Source organism: Morone saxatilis, unplaced genomic scaffold, assembly GCF_004916995.1.
Source record: "Morone saxatilis isolate NCDOM2014 unplaced genomic scaffold, NCSU_SB_2.0 Contig18, whole genome shotgun sequence".
Lineage (NCBI taxonomy): Eukaryota > Metazoa > Chordata > Actinopteri > Moronidae > Morone > Morone saxatilis.
Window position 1 is genome coordinate 22,180,349 of NW_023339740.1, and position 16,197 is coordinate 22,196,545.

The window sequence follows — 16,197 nt, forward strand, 5'->3', positions numbered from 1 at the left end:
GGGGGGGCACGCGTTTGGACGTGTTGTGGTGTATTTTGCATTCAGCCGCTATCCTCGTTACGCTCATTTGAATGAACAGAGGGCATATGCTAAGTTATGGAAGTTAGGGTTTAGTTATTCCTGAGTTGGATCAGAAACGCAGGAATTATCCTGATTTTTTTGTCTATTACAGCTCTTGACAGGTTTTGTTAGAAGTGATGATTTCTCCAGAGGTGATTTATTGTGACATAAAGTGTTATATTTTTGGGAGGGACCCCTGTTGCAGCTAAAACTTTAATTATAATCATTATTGCAGAGGAGAGCCCTCGCGTTCATATTGTGCCCATACCCACCGCTAAGGCAATGACTTGACACTGGCCTTGAGCCAATTGGTTATTTGATTGGCTGGTCTGTTCACCTCAGCTATAGGCAGGTTGTGGGCAATTCTGGATAGCTGATAGACACTATCAGTATTGCTTAGCAACAATAATCTGCCGGCCCACAGCACACGGGCCTCTACTGTACTGCATGTGAACGACACACATTTGACCACAAATCCTTCCGTATGAAGGGAGAAATGGAAATTTCTCGCCAAAATACACATGTTGGAATGCAATACTTATTGATCTGTAGCCTGAAGATGAGGTTACATCATGATTGTGTTTGGCAGTCGTTGACAAAGATGTCTGAGCTTTCACTTTTATGTTATGATACAGAAATCCTCACATGCACTCTAAGCTTATTTAAAATGTCTCTACAGCAACAGACTCACTGTGTAACACCCTTATTTGAAACATATGTGTGTGTGTCTGTAAAACACACTTAGTGGTTGTCTTTGCTCATTTAAACAGTGGACGGAAATTGTCTCTCTTTTAAACTGAGACAGATCATTTTCTTTTAGTGCTTTCAGAGGAAGATAAAATGAAAATCCTCTGGATAGCTCCGTAATGATACACACACATACTCCCACATGTACACGCTCAGACACACAATTTGTTTTATCTTTTATTCATGCTGAGTGTTTTGTTCATTTTTATTTTATGTTTCATTTTCTCTTTTCATGCTATATGCCTGTCTAACTCCACATGGTGCCAGCCTAACAGTCGTAGCAGTGATATTAAGCTACTGAAAATAAAAAAAATAAATTGTGACCTTTTCTGTCAAAGCACTTTCCTCCTACGAATTCTTCACCCCGGAGCAAAAACAAACAAACATGGAGATGTTACAACTGCAGAACAAGTGAACGGTTGTCAAGTTGCCAATTATTCTTTAGCATTAGGTTTAAACTGGTGGGGGGCGTGAAAGCATAAAGCCAGCATCCAAATCACAAAGTCTAGTGCTGAAAATAATCCCAGCCTATGAGACTACTAGCTCCCAGAAATTTTCTGCAGTAAAAAATATTCTCTAAACTGTTTTTGCTCTCAATATTCATATTAGTGCAATATCACTGTCTGTTAAGTAATCTAATGAATGACCACAAAAAGATTTATTTTCCTCACCACTAAATTACAATAAACTAATCTAATTTAATCCAAAGTGAATTGATGTTACTTTCTTTAAATGCATCCAGTTATCTGAAGCATATGTTTTTGTCTGTTTTGTAAAAAAAAAACAGCGAGCCTAATTTAGACCAGAGCATCAGCACCTTTGTGCTCAGTAGTAAATGCTAATAGCATCCCGGTGCCAATCTTAGTTATGCAAGGAGAAAAAACTGAAAATAAATAATATAATGCTCACTCGAGGCTGGGAGGTAAATTGACTTTGTCAGCTGTTTGCCATGGTTTGGATTTCCAAAGGATAAAAGAGGTGAACAGTCATGAAGGGACATTTGATTTATTATTCTCTGATTGTGGTGAGACTGATTTGAATGGCAGCCTCATTATTAGTTTTTTAGCATTACAGTTTATTATTATTATTTATTCCTCTTTAGGGCTCTAATTAATAATTAATCGGTAACTAATTGATTAGTTGTTTGGTCTTATTTTATCTGCCCAACAGCCCGCAACCTAAAGATATTTAATTTACAATCATAACATTCAAAGAAAAGGAACTAGGGAAACAAGAAAATAAATGGTCAGGAACTATTTGCCTATAGTTAACACAAGTTGCTGTTATACTGGAAACTGATTTCTTTGGTCAGAGCCATTGACAGTATATATAATGGACAGAGCTACTAGCTCTATGAAGTGAAGCCAACGTGGAAGTGTCTAAAACCTGCATTCTATGTAAATGCCAGCAGGGGGAGTTCCATTGGCTGCAATAAAAAATGATACCATGAACTCTTATGGAGAAATGACCCAACTCAGTAAACAGTTTCCCTAATGAGTTTATGGTCTTAATAGCTAGTTTGAAGTCTTCTTCCATACATTATGATGTTCATTTAGTAAATTATTGATCCAATTTAGAGTAAAATAGAAGCAGGGTACGCTGTTGGGCGTGGCTACCTTGTAATTGACAAGTTATTTACAGTGAGGCTGTCCAATACAAAGCAATATTCTGTTTAGCTGTAATATGGGATCGCGTGTAACCAGGTGAGCTGCCATTGTTTTCTTCTACTGACGAGACGAAACTGCGCAGCCAATAAGAGCAGCTCAATTCACAGTACATCACCTCCGCTGGCTCCAACTGTCATGCCGATGACCATCACACTAAACTCAAGGTTTCAAAATGGTAGTCCACAAACCAATGCAAACGTCACGATAGGTTCACACTTGGAACTGTTTCCAGTCTTTATGCTAAGCTAAGTTAGCCTTTTCAGGCTGTAGATTCATATTTGACAGGCATAAATGGTACTATAGAGGTATCAACCTACTCTATTATTCCTTTAACAACTAAGCTACCTTCTACCTGTAGAGATCTCCCTGCCTCCCTACTTGTTAGGGGGATAAGTCATTTAATTTTGTTTCTCTGTGTCTCCAGAGAGCGGGGTACTCCCCTCAGTTGTCTGCTCATTCTTCACACTGACAGTAAATTCTCACATCATCAGCGTAATGGATGTGTTTAGTCTTAACTTGCATGGCTGTTACATCCTATGGGATCTTTCAGTTGTGAGTTTGTGCTCCTTCACGTAACTGATTTTTGTTTTATCCCTCACATTGATTTTTTTATTATTCCCAGTGTGTCTGTTTATACAGCCCTCCATCTTTCACAGAGCTGAGAAGCTGCTTTCCACCTCTTGATCTCATCATCTCTCAAACAAATGGGATAATCTTCAACAATTAGTCACTTACTAAAGGAGCAGCAATATATCAATGAACACACAAAGCTTTTAAGTCGGACTACAACAAATCATATTTTCAATTTTGATCTTTTTCTTTAGATTTGGCATTTTTGCTAAAATAATAATTTAGTAACATTTTGGGAAATATATAAGAAAGTGTATTTTCTTTCAAAGAGTTTGATAAAATGATCAATGTCAATCTCACATATTATGTATGGAGTTTGTAGGTGATTAGATTAGCTTTGCATAAAACAGCTAGCCTGGCTCTTTCCACAATTCAATTCACCAACCAGTACCTTTAAAGGTACTTTCAGACTTTAGTGAAGTGAATTTTCACACCATTTGACCACGGGACTGTTTGTGCAGTCTGTGTTGATTCCTCCCAAACACCGTACAGACATTAGCTGTAGGCTAACTGGCAAAGACCACATGAGTATACATGAAGGTTTTTGTTCACCTCAGACACTGACTGATCTCAGAACTCACCAGGAACTTTTTTCTTCAATCTCTGTACATGAAGTAGATTAAAAAAGCCCCAGGATTACGTGCATTTTGTGTTGAAGTTAAAACATTTTCAATTTGGGCTGATCTTGGGGCTGATCTTGGGGCCTCAGTTTGTGTTGCCCAAGATAAATTGCACCCTCTTGTATCTTTCTGTTGACTTTGTATGCAGTAGTACCACCTCTAAAATTCCCATTCTCTCTGAACCATCTAAATATATAAAGGTAAATACCATGAAAGCTCTCCATAAATTGAATCCAAAACATCTCAACATCTGTATTTTTAAGTGTTCATTTTTCTGGTACGTTTGGATTTAATTAGTTATTTGAAGCTATAAAAAGAGGGTTTCTTGTCATGATTCACAGCTGAGCCCTGCCTGTGACTGAGTCGGCAGGGCGTATGGGCGGGATTTCGATACCCCAGTGGCAACACCAATCACTACTTCCTCGACTTTGGCCCAAAATGGCGAAAGATGGCAGCAGCCGTATCTGGGATATTTTGGCTTCATTTTTGTACAGTGGGAGGAAGTGGACACACTCTGTCCATCTTTTACATGTTGTTGGTCTGAACACATATTAAGTCTCACTAACAGCTAAATGCAGTGTCTTCCTGGAGTCAAACTGCTGTGAGGTTACCAGGCAACCAGGGCTATCGCCTATAGACACTATGCAGCATATAACCACATAGCCCCCCCACAAATTGTCATTTTCACATTTAAGTTTGTGTAATGAGGAATCTAACAAGATACGTGTTAATTAGTGAGCTTTAGAGATACCAGTGGATGTATTTTTTCATTCAAGATAAAGAAACCCCTCAGCTTGTTGTTTCCCCATTTCAAGTCTTTATGCTAAGCTTAGCTAATGGCCTCTCTTCTCAGCTCCATAATTAATGCACAGACATTAGAGTAGTATTACAATTTGCATTTCAATCTTAGAAATAAAATGTTAATCTAATTCTTTATTAAAACAGGTTAAAAGATCAATCAAATATCCGAATTGTTGGTAATTTTTAGTAAATGTTATAAATTAATTCACTATTCTTTTATCATTACATTTGAATTATTTCTTCTTATATAATGTCCATAATACACATCAGTTTGGTCTTTTTGCATCGGGCCACAAACTGTACAACTTTACTGACGTGATATGTTATTGTGTTTAAAATTCATTAAAATTCAATTAAAACTTTTTTAACAATAAGCCTTAGGAGAAAGTATATCCTGAAAGACTTTTAATCCAAATTAAGATATATAATATTCTACTTGGTATCTATATACACTAGAATTCTGTGGCATATCTAATCCTCCCTCTCTGTGTGTGCTTCAGGGACGCTGCGCCTAGTCTTTGACAATGAAGTTCAACTTGTTCAGGCCACAGGCCGTGGCGGCCGCCGAGCCCACCGGCGCCACTACCATGACCATGGCTCCAACCCCAGCTGTCATCTCCACCTCCGTGCCGGACACCTCTGGCTCCAACAACACAGAGATTAACAAGAATGACATGTTTGAGGAGATCAAGAGCAAATTCTTGAATGAAATAGATAAAATCCCATGTGAGTAATGTTCCTGCTGAAATTTAAAATGCTTTTTATTTTACAAAAAGTTAAAACATTTTTTTTTGTGAGAAACATCAATCTCAATTTCTCTTCTGTTTTTTTGAAACTGCTAGTGCCTCCGTGGGCTCTGATTGCCATCGCTGTGGTGGCCGCTTTGCTCATCCTTACCTGCTGTTTCTGCATAATCAAAAAATGTTGCTGCAAGAAGAAGAAGAACAAGAAAGGGAAGAAGGGCAAGGATGGCTTCAACATGAAGAACATGCAGGGTGGCGAGGTATGATGCCTTGTGCTACCTACATGATGAAAAGTCAGAGTAACAGGATGTTTTGGGTATTGTTTTGCCACTTCTTTTCTACAATAATTTATTATTCAAATTTTATTGTTATGTAACATTTATTGCAGATTTTTTATTAATTTAAAGATGTCTCTAGCTAACCAAATTTGATCTTTTACCAGCAGCTTTTGTAGCCCAGGCTGTAGAGGACACAAGGAGAGCTCTTTTCCCCTCCATTTATTTGATGTTGTTGTTGTGGTCGTTTAAATGTGTGACGTATTCCATTGTGGCGCTGTGGTGAAAAATGACACACTTTGTTACGGGGTGGCAAAGAGTAATGAGAACTATGAAGTGGAAAGTTTCCTTTGACATGCCGCAAGTACAAAAAGCTGCATTTTATAATGGAAGATAATGGATGAAAGCATGAGACCCGCAGAAATATTGGGAGATTTTGGAAGCAATGCACAGTAAATCAGAGGATACATGTTAGAAAAGCCAGTGATTTATTTGAGGACCATTCAACTAACATCACCATAGATTACCTTGAGCTTCAGTGACAGTTAATTAAAGCAATCAATTACCTATGTCCGCAACATGAATTTATTGTCCACAGCCGAAAACAACCGTGTCATTTCTCATCATAATTGTGGTGGTGGTGTTGACTGCCTCTCTTTTTGTAGTGTGTTTGGTGTCTTGTGAGTTGAATCTCTTCCTCTCTCTGCTCTCCTCCTTTTTTTTCCCGCTTTGTGTCTGTCTTGTGTGTGCCTCGTGTTTCTTGACTGTGGTGGACTCCCGCTCTACGGTAGGTGGATAGCTCACGTTGACGCTCTCTGGCCCCAGGGGCGGAGGGGGGGTTTCATGGAATGAAAGTCGTAGCTTCCTTTGCTTTTTTTTTCTTTTTAGCCCCCCAAACTTTTTTTCTTTTTGTTATGACAGCTTGAGAATGTAACTATGGAAAGCTATGATGTGCTCCATAAACCCCCAGAGAGGAGAGTCTAACCAATTAACACATTGTTCCTGGGACAATGTAACTGTAACTCACACCAATATGGAAAGTATTGGACCAAGAGATAATATGCAAGACACTTTTTAACACTATTAATCTATGCATGTGATAAAGGGCATGGTTGGTTGTTTGGGAGACATGGAAATGGTGATGATAAAACTGCATGAAGAGCCAAATACTTGCAAATCTGTCACTTTGATTGTAACACTCGAGGAGGAGGTAGGATGTGGAGACACTGGATGGCCTGGAAAAACATTTCAAAGTCAAGGTCACCTCAGCAATGAGGCTTTAATTTAACTATAATAATAACACTGCAGCAATACGACTACATTATTCAAATAGCTGGCTGTGCCCTTTAATCCTGAACCATTTATTGTAATAATGGTGAGTTGAATAGAGAGGCATTTTTTGGTGCCACATAAATTTGGAGGTGAAACAATGCATGCAGGTTACAAAAGTTTTGGATTTTATCTTGAAATACGAAAGTTGTGAATGTAGGATTTAGTAAAAGAACACATCCTGCTAAAAGCAGTAGGTTACTCGAAAGCCATCTCCTTGCACTGAATAGTATGTCTTATTTGCCTTTTATAATTTTAATATGCGCTGGCATTCGCTGTTGTGAACTAGTTCCTTAGGGGTTTTTAAATAAACATTTACCTCCTTGTTCATTCGGTTAAATCAAAGCTTTTTGACAAACAAGAGAACTATGCTAATATCTGATTTCATTGGAAAACTGTTGCATTTATTTACTCTTAGTGGAACTAGCATGCAAAGCCTCCACTGACTCTGGCTGTCACTGTACTGCACAAGCATGTCGAAGGAATTGCCCAATGATCCAAAAACTCTGAGAGGAGAAGACGTGCAGAAAGTATAAAGATGTATTTATGTTACCAATAGAGGTGTCTCACCTTGTAAATGATAAATCCCTGGTTATTATCATCAGGTGCTGTGCAGGTAAGCAGTAACCAAAACATGTATCTCCCACGTAAAAACTCCTGGAGCTCCAGTGTCTGTGGCATGCTGGCTGTCGTGGGGAGCCCTGTGTTCTAATCCCTGGTGCTCCGACCTTTAACACCATGTCTTGTCTTGTTACCTTCACACCACAGAAACACCAGGATGACGATGATGACGAGGGAGAGACCGGACTGACGGAGGAGGAGAAAGAGGAAGAGGAAAAAGAACAAGAGAAACTGGGGAAGCTGCAATACTCTATAGATTATGACTTTGAGAATACAAAGGTCTGTGGTTGTCCCATGTTGAAGCATATTGAACAATTTTAGATGTGTAAGATTTGATCGAACTGTTTATCATAAAGTATATTAGTTGATTTTTCCACTATTCTAAAGAAATAGTTTAACATTCTGGGAAATACACTGATTAGATTTCTTTCTGAAAGTTAAATGAAAAGATTTATACCATTATCATGTAAATGTAGCAGCCAGTTTGCTGGACTGGAAGCAGAGGGAAACAGTTAGCCTACCTTTGTTAATGGTAAGAAAATCTACCAACCAGCACCTCTAAAGCTCAAGATATAATGTGGTAATGACTGAGCTTTGGAGGAACAGGTAGTCAGATTCTATTACCTTTAGGCAGAGCAGGCTACCTGCTCCCCTCTGTCCTTATGCTAAGCTAACTGGCGGCTGGTTGTAGCTGCCTATTGAATGGACAGATATGATATCAGTGGTATAAACCTTCTCATCCAACTCATGGCAAGAAAGTGAACAATGTGCAACTACTCCTTTATGGTCAGATCCTTGCAAACGTCTAGACAACGTCTATGAAGAACCTCAGCAGAGCAACAGAATGATCATTTTTGCAGAAAGGCAAATGTAAAATAAATAGTTTTCAATAATTCTGGCTGAGGGAAAACCCATTTGTCAAAGATTATGTAACTTTATCATCTCTGTATTATATTATCATTACTGTAATGCTCTCGGCAGCATACGGGCACAGTGGTAGTATGCCATGAATTAATGAGGCTTTAAGTGCTGAATCAAAGAGGAAATGCCTTAAATTAAGTCAACATAAAACAAAGCACTAGAATAAAAGCTGTACTTGAAATGTGTATATTCTATTTGTACTTATAATGTATAACTACCTGAAAAAATACATATGTTATAGTACATAAAAAACAGTTTCCAGAAGCTATCCCACTGTGACAATTGTGTGACATTGAAGAAAACCCTCTGACATTCAATTCGTCTCCAGTCAGGCAAGAAGTTTGATGATTGATTGCATGGCTTAAGTTGTCAGATGATGTTACATAACCAGTCTCTGCAGCAGTGACCCTGACACAAATAAATCTTATAAATGTTGGATTTTTGCCTGATAAAATTCTATCTCCATTTTCCCTGTCCCTTACACCTTGCCCACACCTCCTCTGCACACAGCTCACAGTTGGCATCCTTCAAGCTGCGGACCTCTTGTCTATGGACTCAGGTGGCACGTCCGATCCTTACGTTAAAGTCCTGCTCCTACCTGAGAAGAAGAAGAAGTATGACACCAAAGTCCACAAGAAAACACTGAACCCTGTCTTCAATGAGACATTTGTATTCAAGGTAAGTCTTGTCAGTATGTGCGGAGATGAAATATGTCCACGGTTGGAGAATTTGGTGCAAAATGTGTGCATCCTGCTTTCCAGTCCGATGCAGCTGTTATAAACAGAGAGTGAAAGAACCGACTTTTATGGATGATAGTGAGCAGGTTTGTGTTTTTATTTAAAATGAGCTGAACAAACAAATCATCATAACCCACTGCTAGCTGTCCCTTATAGTGTGTAAGTGTAATAGGACTGACTGTATCAGTCTGTCAGTTTCTCAGGATGTGTGTACCCACTGGCAGCCTGCAGTACATGCTGCTCTTTCCTTTCCTGGCTAATAAAGCCCACAGAGACTTTACAAGTGCCTCTGGGTCACGCTGGTAGCGCTGGCTGTCTGCAAATTTTGCAGCAACAAAAATACAAATCTTCTTTTACAGAACTGTTCTCTCCCATTTCATTGTGAAGGTTTAAACGCTGATTACTTTTTTTCAATTTGAAAGGATTTTTTAAATTTTTTATTAATCATTTTATTTATTCATGTCTTGACAGGAGGTCTGAAAACAATGGTTGTGTATAGAAATGTTTCAGTTACAGCCAGAATCATGTTGTCTTTTCTTATACTTTCTTATATGTTTAAATCTGAGATAACTTGTTATGTAGTTTAATTAAATTTATTTTATTTAAATGCTATTTGTCCTTAAATACAGGGTAATAATTCATATTTAATTTCTTTCTTTTTTTTTCTATTTCTTGTGTTCTTGTAATCATTCATTCACTGAATTTCCATTGTAGCTAAAAATGTGTGTCAACCTGTTGTTGCACTTCTACGAAAACTGAACCAGTCACAGGAAATTCATGTGAACACCAGGGACTTTTTCAAATTCCCACATTAAATCTAACATTTAGTGTTTACTTTCTGACACTAGTTCCCTCTACTGTAGCCTTTTCATCTCATTATTTGAGGATTTAATTGACTTGTACATATAATCACTTATGGAACAAAGGTAAGGTAAGGTATCAAGGTATAAAACAACACAGCATTTTGTTTGTCAAACAGGTTCCCTATGAAGAGCTCGGTGGGAAGACTCTGGTGATGTCTGTTTATGACTATGACCGATTTTCCAAACATGATGTCATTGGTGAGGTGAAGATTGCCATGAACACCATCGACCTTGGACGACCAATAGAGGAGTGGCGGGACCTGGAGAGCGCTGATCAAGAGGAGGTGCTGTTAAGAATCAAACTTTTGCTGAGATAATTTGATCAGTTACATGCAGTGGTTAAAAGAGACTCAAAATCACAATTTTATGATAATTACTATAACATTGCACAGCTTTGGACTTCTAAGGCTAAGATATTGGACATGTTTTTATACAGAAATTGAACCCTTTGATGCTAAAATAAAAATTTCAGCCAAACGAAAAAGAGCATGTTGCATAGCAGATGGTAGCTGAGAGCATTTTGCTTTAGCTCATCATCATATTCTAAAAAAAATCAGTTTTCTGACTTCTTTGGTTGGCTGCTGAACATGTGTGCTTGTCATCTCTGTCTCTTCTCTCTGTCTTGACTGCTCAGCCTGAGAAACTCGGAGACATCTGCATCTCCCTCCGTTACGTCCCCACTGCCGGGAAACTCACCGTCTGCATCCTGGAGGCAAAGAACCTAAAGAAGATGGACGCCTGTGGATTATCTGGTAGAAAAATGCCAAAGCCAGTTTTAATTTACAGTGTTATGAACAGAATCTAGATTGCTACACCTGCATTGGGATTGGGGCTGTTGCGAACAGTTTAGGCTTCTTTGTTTTTAGGTGTAGACATTTTAGAAGATCACTGCACTTATGGCACAGTTCTAATGTGCAAGAAGGCTTAAAACATCAAATATGGAGAAAAGAAGGCTTTGCACACTAGATCCTTTGTTGGGATAATGCCAGAGCTTATAATGACTTCAAATAGAGCAGTGGTTCACAACCTTTTTGTGATACACATCAGGCCTCAGACCCATATTTGATAAGATGTAGTCTCAGGGTTCCCAATCTGATAAGATTTAGTTATTTAATAACTAAATAGACACAGATTAACAGTGAAGAGTGTGACATCTAACAGAATAGTCATACTTGCACATTATCTCATTGGTCTAACTTCTAGTCAATTAAATCATTTTAAAATATTCCAGATTTTTCTGGGGACCCCTTGGAACCCCCTCAAGGACTCCTGGGGGTCACCAGGGGCCTGTGTTTTGTAATTCCATTAACACAACATCTGTCACTGTCAAGTCAGTAATCAGGAAATCAAAATGATGGAAATACATATCAGAAGTGATAAAATGGAAGTTAATATTGCAGAAACAACAGGAATTGCCTTGATGGTCTCTATTGCTGATCATACTGATGCTCTTTCCAGATCCTTATGTAAAGATTCAGCTGCTTCAGGGGGGTAAGCGCCTGAAGAAAAAGAAGACTACAGTGAAGAAGAACACCCTAAACCCTTACTATAATGAATCCTTCAGCTTTGAAATCCCTCTGGAACAGATGCAGGTACATTACAAGTCAAAATTGTACAACATTTTATTTTTAAGTTAATTAGCTATGGGTAAAGCATTGTTTCTCCACTTTACAAGAAGTTTTAAAGGTAGTTTATGCTCATATTTTGATAACAGGAATTACACACTGTCTCTTGTTCCATTCTTAGAAAATCTTGGTGGCGGTCACAGTGTTTGATTATGACAAGATCGGTAAGAATGACGCCATCGGAAAGATCTTCGTGGGCAGTAAGGCGACAGGCTTAGGTCTGAAGCACTGGTCCGACATGCTGGCTAATCCGCGTCGCCCCATCGCCCAGTGGCATCCATTGCAGCCAGAGGAGGATATTGATGGTCAGCTGGCATCCTTGGCTGCAAAGAAGTAACGTGCTCCACCAACCAGCTAATGCACTAACTCAGAAATCCAACCCCCACCCCTACTTTGCATGAAACCCATGACTTAACACGTGACTACTCGTCATGAAACCTGCTCAGCAAAAAAGAGACATCATAGAATATCCGCTCATTCATGGTTAAGTCGGAAAAAAACTATTTTTAAACATCACATTTCACACATTAGTGTATGCTGAGAAGAGTGGCGTTGAGTTTTCGGGTGACTGGTTCATGAATGATCGACTTTTGGTCTTTCTTTCATTTGAAGAAACTGATTCTAAGGGTGCTGTCACTGAATGAAAGTTTTGGTTGAAGACAATGCTGGAAATAAAGCTTTAGTTTAGTTTATAGAGCATGCTTTACTTACCTCCCCACTGCTCTGCATACACCATGCCCAGTATTGTATCTTGCTAATAAGTGTGCTATAACTTGCAATAGAAAGTACTGTAGCATTGGGTTATTTCCTGCATAGAGTCTGTTTAAGTCTATAAATGCAAAAAGATTTAATTGAGAGTGAATGAGCCCAAGGTCACTGAATGTGATCCATGTCCAAATCTGCTTAAACAATTGTCTTCATTTTATTAGCTCACATTTGAGAAGGCGATGCATACAGTACAGTACAGTATATAGTATGGCAAGAGTGACACAGTTGTCTGATCCAAGTTGCTTGTGCTTTTGTGTTGCCATGAAGGCACGTCTATGCGTTTAGGTTCAACATACATTTCTGTGTCTTTAGACAGATCTAATGTAGGACAGGAATACAAGGGTGCCTTTCCTGATGACAGCTTCATTGTTTTATTTAGAAGGAAATATCATTCAAAAGTAGCCAGAGACACTGTGATTGTGCCATCTGGAATCTGTCCTGAGCTTTGTTGACCACTTGGATGTAAAAGCTTACTTATCTGTGGACAAAGTAAGTATACTGGAAGGCTTACCAATGATGTTCAATCCAATTATGACTATGCTTCTTTTAACTTGCTACCTGAAAACAGTGCCATCTAACATATTTTTGTTTTGATATCCCTTAAACGGATTATATGTCTTTCTCTGAAGATTGTTGTAGTTTACCAAACATACTCTACTACTACTACTCTACTCTTCAATACTTTAATAGCTTCTGATGAAACAACATGAGGATTTCTGTCAAAGACAAGATGTTTTTATAGAGAATTGAATTTAAAATGTAAGATGTAGCTGCACTTTTTAAGATGACGAGAATTCAAGTACAGAATGCAGGTTTGTAAAATCTCAACAGGACAAGTGCTACATCAAACATATAATACAATAAACATATCTTGGACCATTTGCTTGAACCAAATAGAGCTGCAGAATCTAGCATGTATCATGCCCCACAGTATTTCATGTTGTTTGGATCGCTCACTCATCAGCCGCAAGCTTTGTAAACCTGGAGTGCTGCAACATGGTGGTGGTACAAGTTCATCACAGACATCCTGCGTTACTGTGAAGTGCAGAGGTACGGAGGCGAACAATGCCATGAAGATTTGAATATTATAAGCAACTCAACACCTAATGTTTAATCACCACTGAATACTTAATACTGAAATGTTAATACAACTGAATTTATAGCATTCAAATATTTTTACTCTGAATTCATGTGGTGGATTTAAAAATTCAGTTTACTCAGGATAACCAATTGAGCCTGAATGAAAGGATCAGACCTCTGTCCTATAGCAGTAATTCCCAACCAGAGGTATTTTATTTACCCTAGGAGGAACTGCTGTTAAAAAATATAAAATTATGATTTAAAACAGAAAAATGAAGAAATCTAGAAGTAAAATGAACACACAAATAGGATTACAAATTGATGTGATGCTGATCTTTAGTATATTTACTCTCACAATAATCAATAGTTAGAAAATGATTGAAATGTCAGGCTTTACCTAACATTAATGGTACTAATGAAAATTTAACAAACCTGAAAAAAGATCCCAGAATCACTATACCATGTTTTGTATAAAAAAAGAAAATTATGAAGGTATCTACTATTTTACAACTAATGCAGAAAAATAACAACAATTTTAAAGAATGGTTGGTGTCAGTGAAGGTGTATTTCAGACAAACAATTGCACAACTTGAGATGACCTGAGGTGAATTTAAACAGTATGAATTCAGAAAGATTAGATTAGAAAAAATATTTCAATTCTATAATTTCAGTGGTATTAAAATCTGACTAAGTATTCGTAGAGATTCAATTTATTATTCAGATTTAGGTGTTAAATTGGTATTATTACAGACTTTCTTTGCTTCAATAGGACATGATGTCACCAGAAGTAAAAAATAATTCTGCAGGAGGGTGAACAGCAGCACATTGATTGGTCCATACATAATATTACTTCTTCCTATTGTTAACATTATGCATCACGCAAATTTGTTAATAGGCTACAGCATGTATTTACAAGATGATGTAAATAGCAGCATGTTTTAAAGAGGAACCATAATTATATTGTGTATGTGTGTTTGTGTTCTGTGTCCTTTTTGATAATAAAACGGAGTAAAAAAGAGTATGCACTGACTGCAAAGTGTATGTATTTTTGCTGAATGGGACTGAATGTGTGTCTGAATAATCCATGTTAGGGTTCACAGGCTCCTTTAACTCCTCGAATTAAAGCAGGGTTTCTTTGTGTATCATCTGTAAAAACTCACTTAGTTTGCCATGATGTTGCATGATTGTCTGGTTTTCTGTCACCCTTTGTATGTGTCCTCTGTGCTAAATCCAGTGTTACAGTATGCTTGGGCTACAAGTCATGTAATTATTGTTGATTTTTGCTTGCACTTGTTATACAGTATGTGTTGGTCGCTGACCAGTAAACTGTATATATTTGAAAAAGAGGAGAATATTTGCTGGCTCCTTGATTTTCTATCTCAGTGTACCGTAAGTGTTTCCTTCATTTACTCCTGCCAGATGGGTGTCGAGTCTTAGTTTATAGATACAGTGGACGACTTAATCGACTTGTAGCCCCCTTTTTCCTTCCGTATTTCATTAATGTGGATCTCATCTTATTGCTATTCGAATAAACCTGCTCTCACATGTTTGATTATGCTTTTTAACATGGGAAATGTCAGAAGTCAGCAATTTGCATATAAAATGAACCCAACTTTGTAATTTCTTTTTTAAATTATTGTTATTTCTTCACTGGAATAGATCTGCATATTATTGATGCAGACCCGTTAAGTAGTTCATGTTACTAAGCAATCAATAATCCTTTCATTATAAATGTCACTTCATGAATGAACAGTTTTACTAATGGATTGCAATGGGATGAGCTGTGTCACTTGTGCATGCTCTGAGATATGGACGCTGTGTCTACCATGACATTTCTAATGTGGGGATTTGTTTACCCCGTCTGCTCTTCTGAGTCACTGTCATTCACTGTTAGATAAACCTTTATTTACAGTGCATGAAGATAAACAATCCTAATCTTCATGACAGTCCATATTTTAGAGTATAATGTAGCTATCTCTTTATGTTCGAGGGACTGAGAGGAATACATACGAGACACATTATTACCATTTTTAATATCAAGTCTATTTTGAAGATTTCCACAATGTGGTTTCAAATTTACGTTCAGATCTTATTGTGGAGGATCACCACGTTACATCCTTTTATACAAAGTGTGTCAGGTCATCCTTTTCTTGGGGTGAGTTAATATACTGACTCTCATCAACGTATATGGGCTGCCATCAGATTCTGTCTGCTATTTTGTGTATTTGCAATAGGACCAATAGAGCCTGTATTTGTTTTTGCTGTTCTGTTAATGGACTAGTCTGTCACTTTTCTGCAATGCAGGCAACAAAATCCCCGTCTTCCTGGGTCTCACAAGCTATCTTGAGCACAGAGCAGACCCGAACAGTGCAGAACAACATTCGCAATGCAATACTGCCAACCTTGCTGCTTCAATAATGGTTCCTCTTTAGTCCTCTTATGTGAACATAGCCATGATACAGAACATCCAAAGACTTGATCTTCATCTTATTTCATCACGCATTCACTTTTAGAGCAACACAGACAAGGGAAATGCTTGAACGTCTTTCTTGACTCTTCTTGTTTTTGTCTTGTTGTAGAGGTGTGTCAATAGTTGTGCCTTTTTGTGAAATGCATGATTTATTTCCGTACAAAATCCATGTTTTCCAGCAAAAAAAAAAAAAAAGGGAACAAAAAGACCAACAAACTTGTACTCATATATCATTCTATG

At 37.9% G+C, this 16,197-nt stretch overlaps 1 protein-coding gene across 3 annotated transcripts in view; it reads left to right on the forward strand.

Moving 5' to 3' along the window:
- Positions 1–15,550, forward strand: part of LOC118327778 (synaptotagmin-2) — a 31,105-nt gene extending 15,555 nt beyond the window's left edge. For 2 of the 3 annotated variants that reach the window (XM_035661228.1, XM_035661230.1), the window contains exons 2-9: positions 5,026–5,251; positions 5,368–5,528; positions 7,641–7,772; positions 8,925–9,092; positions 10,131–10,298; positions 10,649–10,766; positions 11,473–11,606; positions 11,761–15,550. In XM_035661228.1, the coding sequence (XP_035517121.1) occupies positions 5,050–5,251; positions 5,368–5,528; positions 7,641–7,772; positions 8,925–9,092; positions 10,131–10,298; positions 10,649–10,766; positions 11,473–11,606; positions 11,761–11,976 (1,299 nt within the window). In that variant the 5' untranslated portion in view covers positions 5,026–5,049 and the 3' untranslated portion in view covers positions 11,977–15,550. The remainder of the gene's footprint in view (positions 1–5,025; positions 5,252–5,367; positions 5,529–7,640; positions 7,773–8,924; positions 9,093–10,130; positions 10,299–10,648; positions 10,767–11,472; positions 11,607–11,760) is intronic. The other variant, XM_035661231.1, reaches the window with a different exon arrangement.
- The last annotated feature ends 647 nt before the right edge of the window (positions 15,551–16,197 follow it).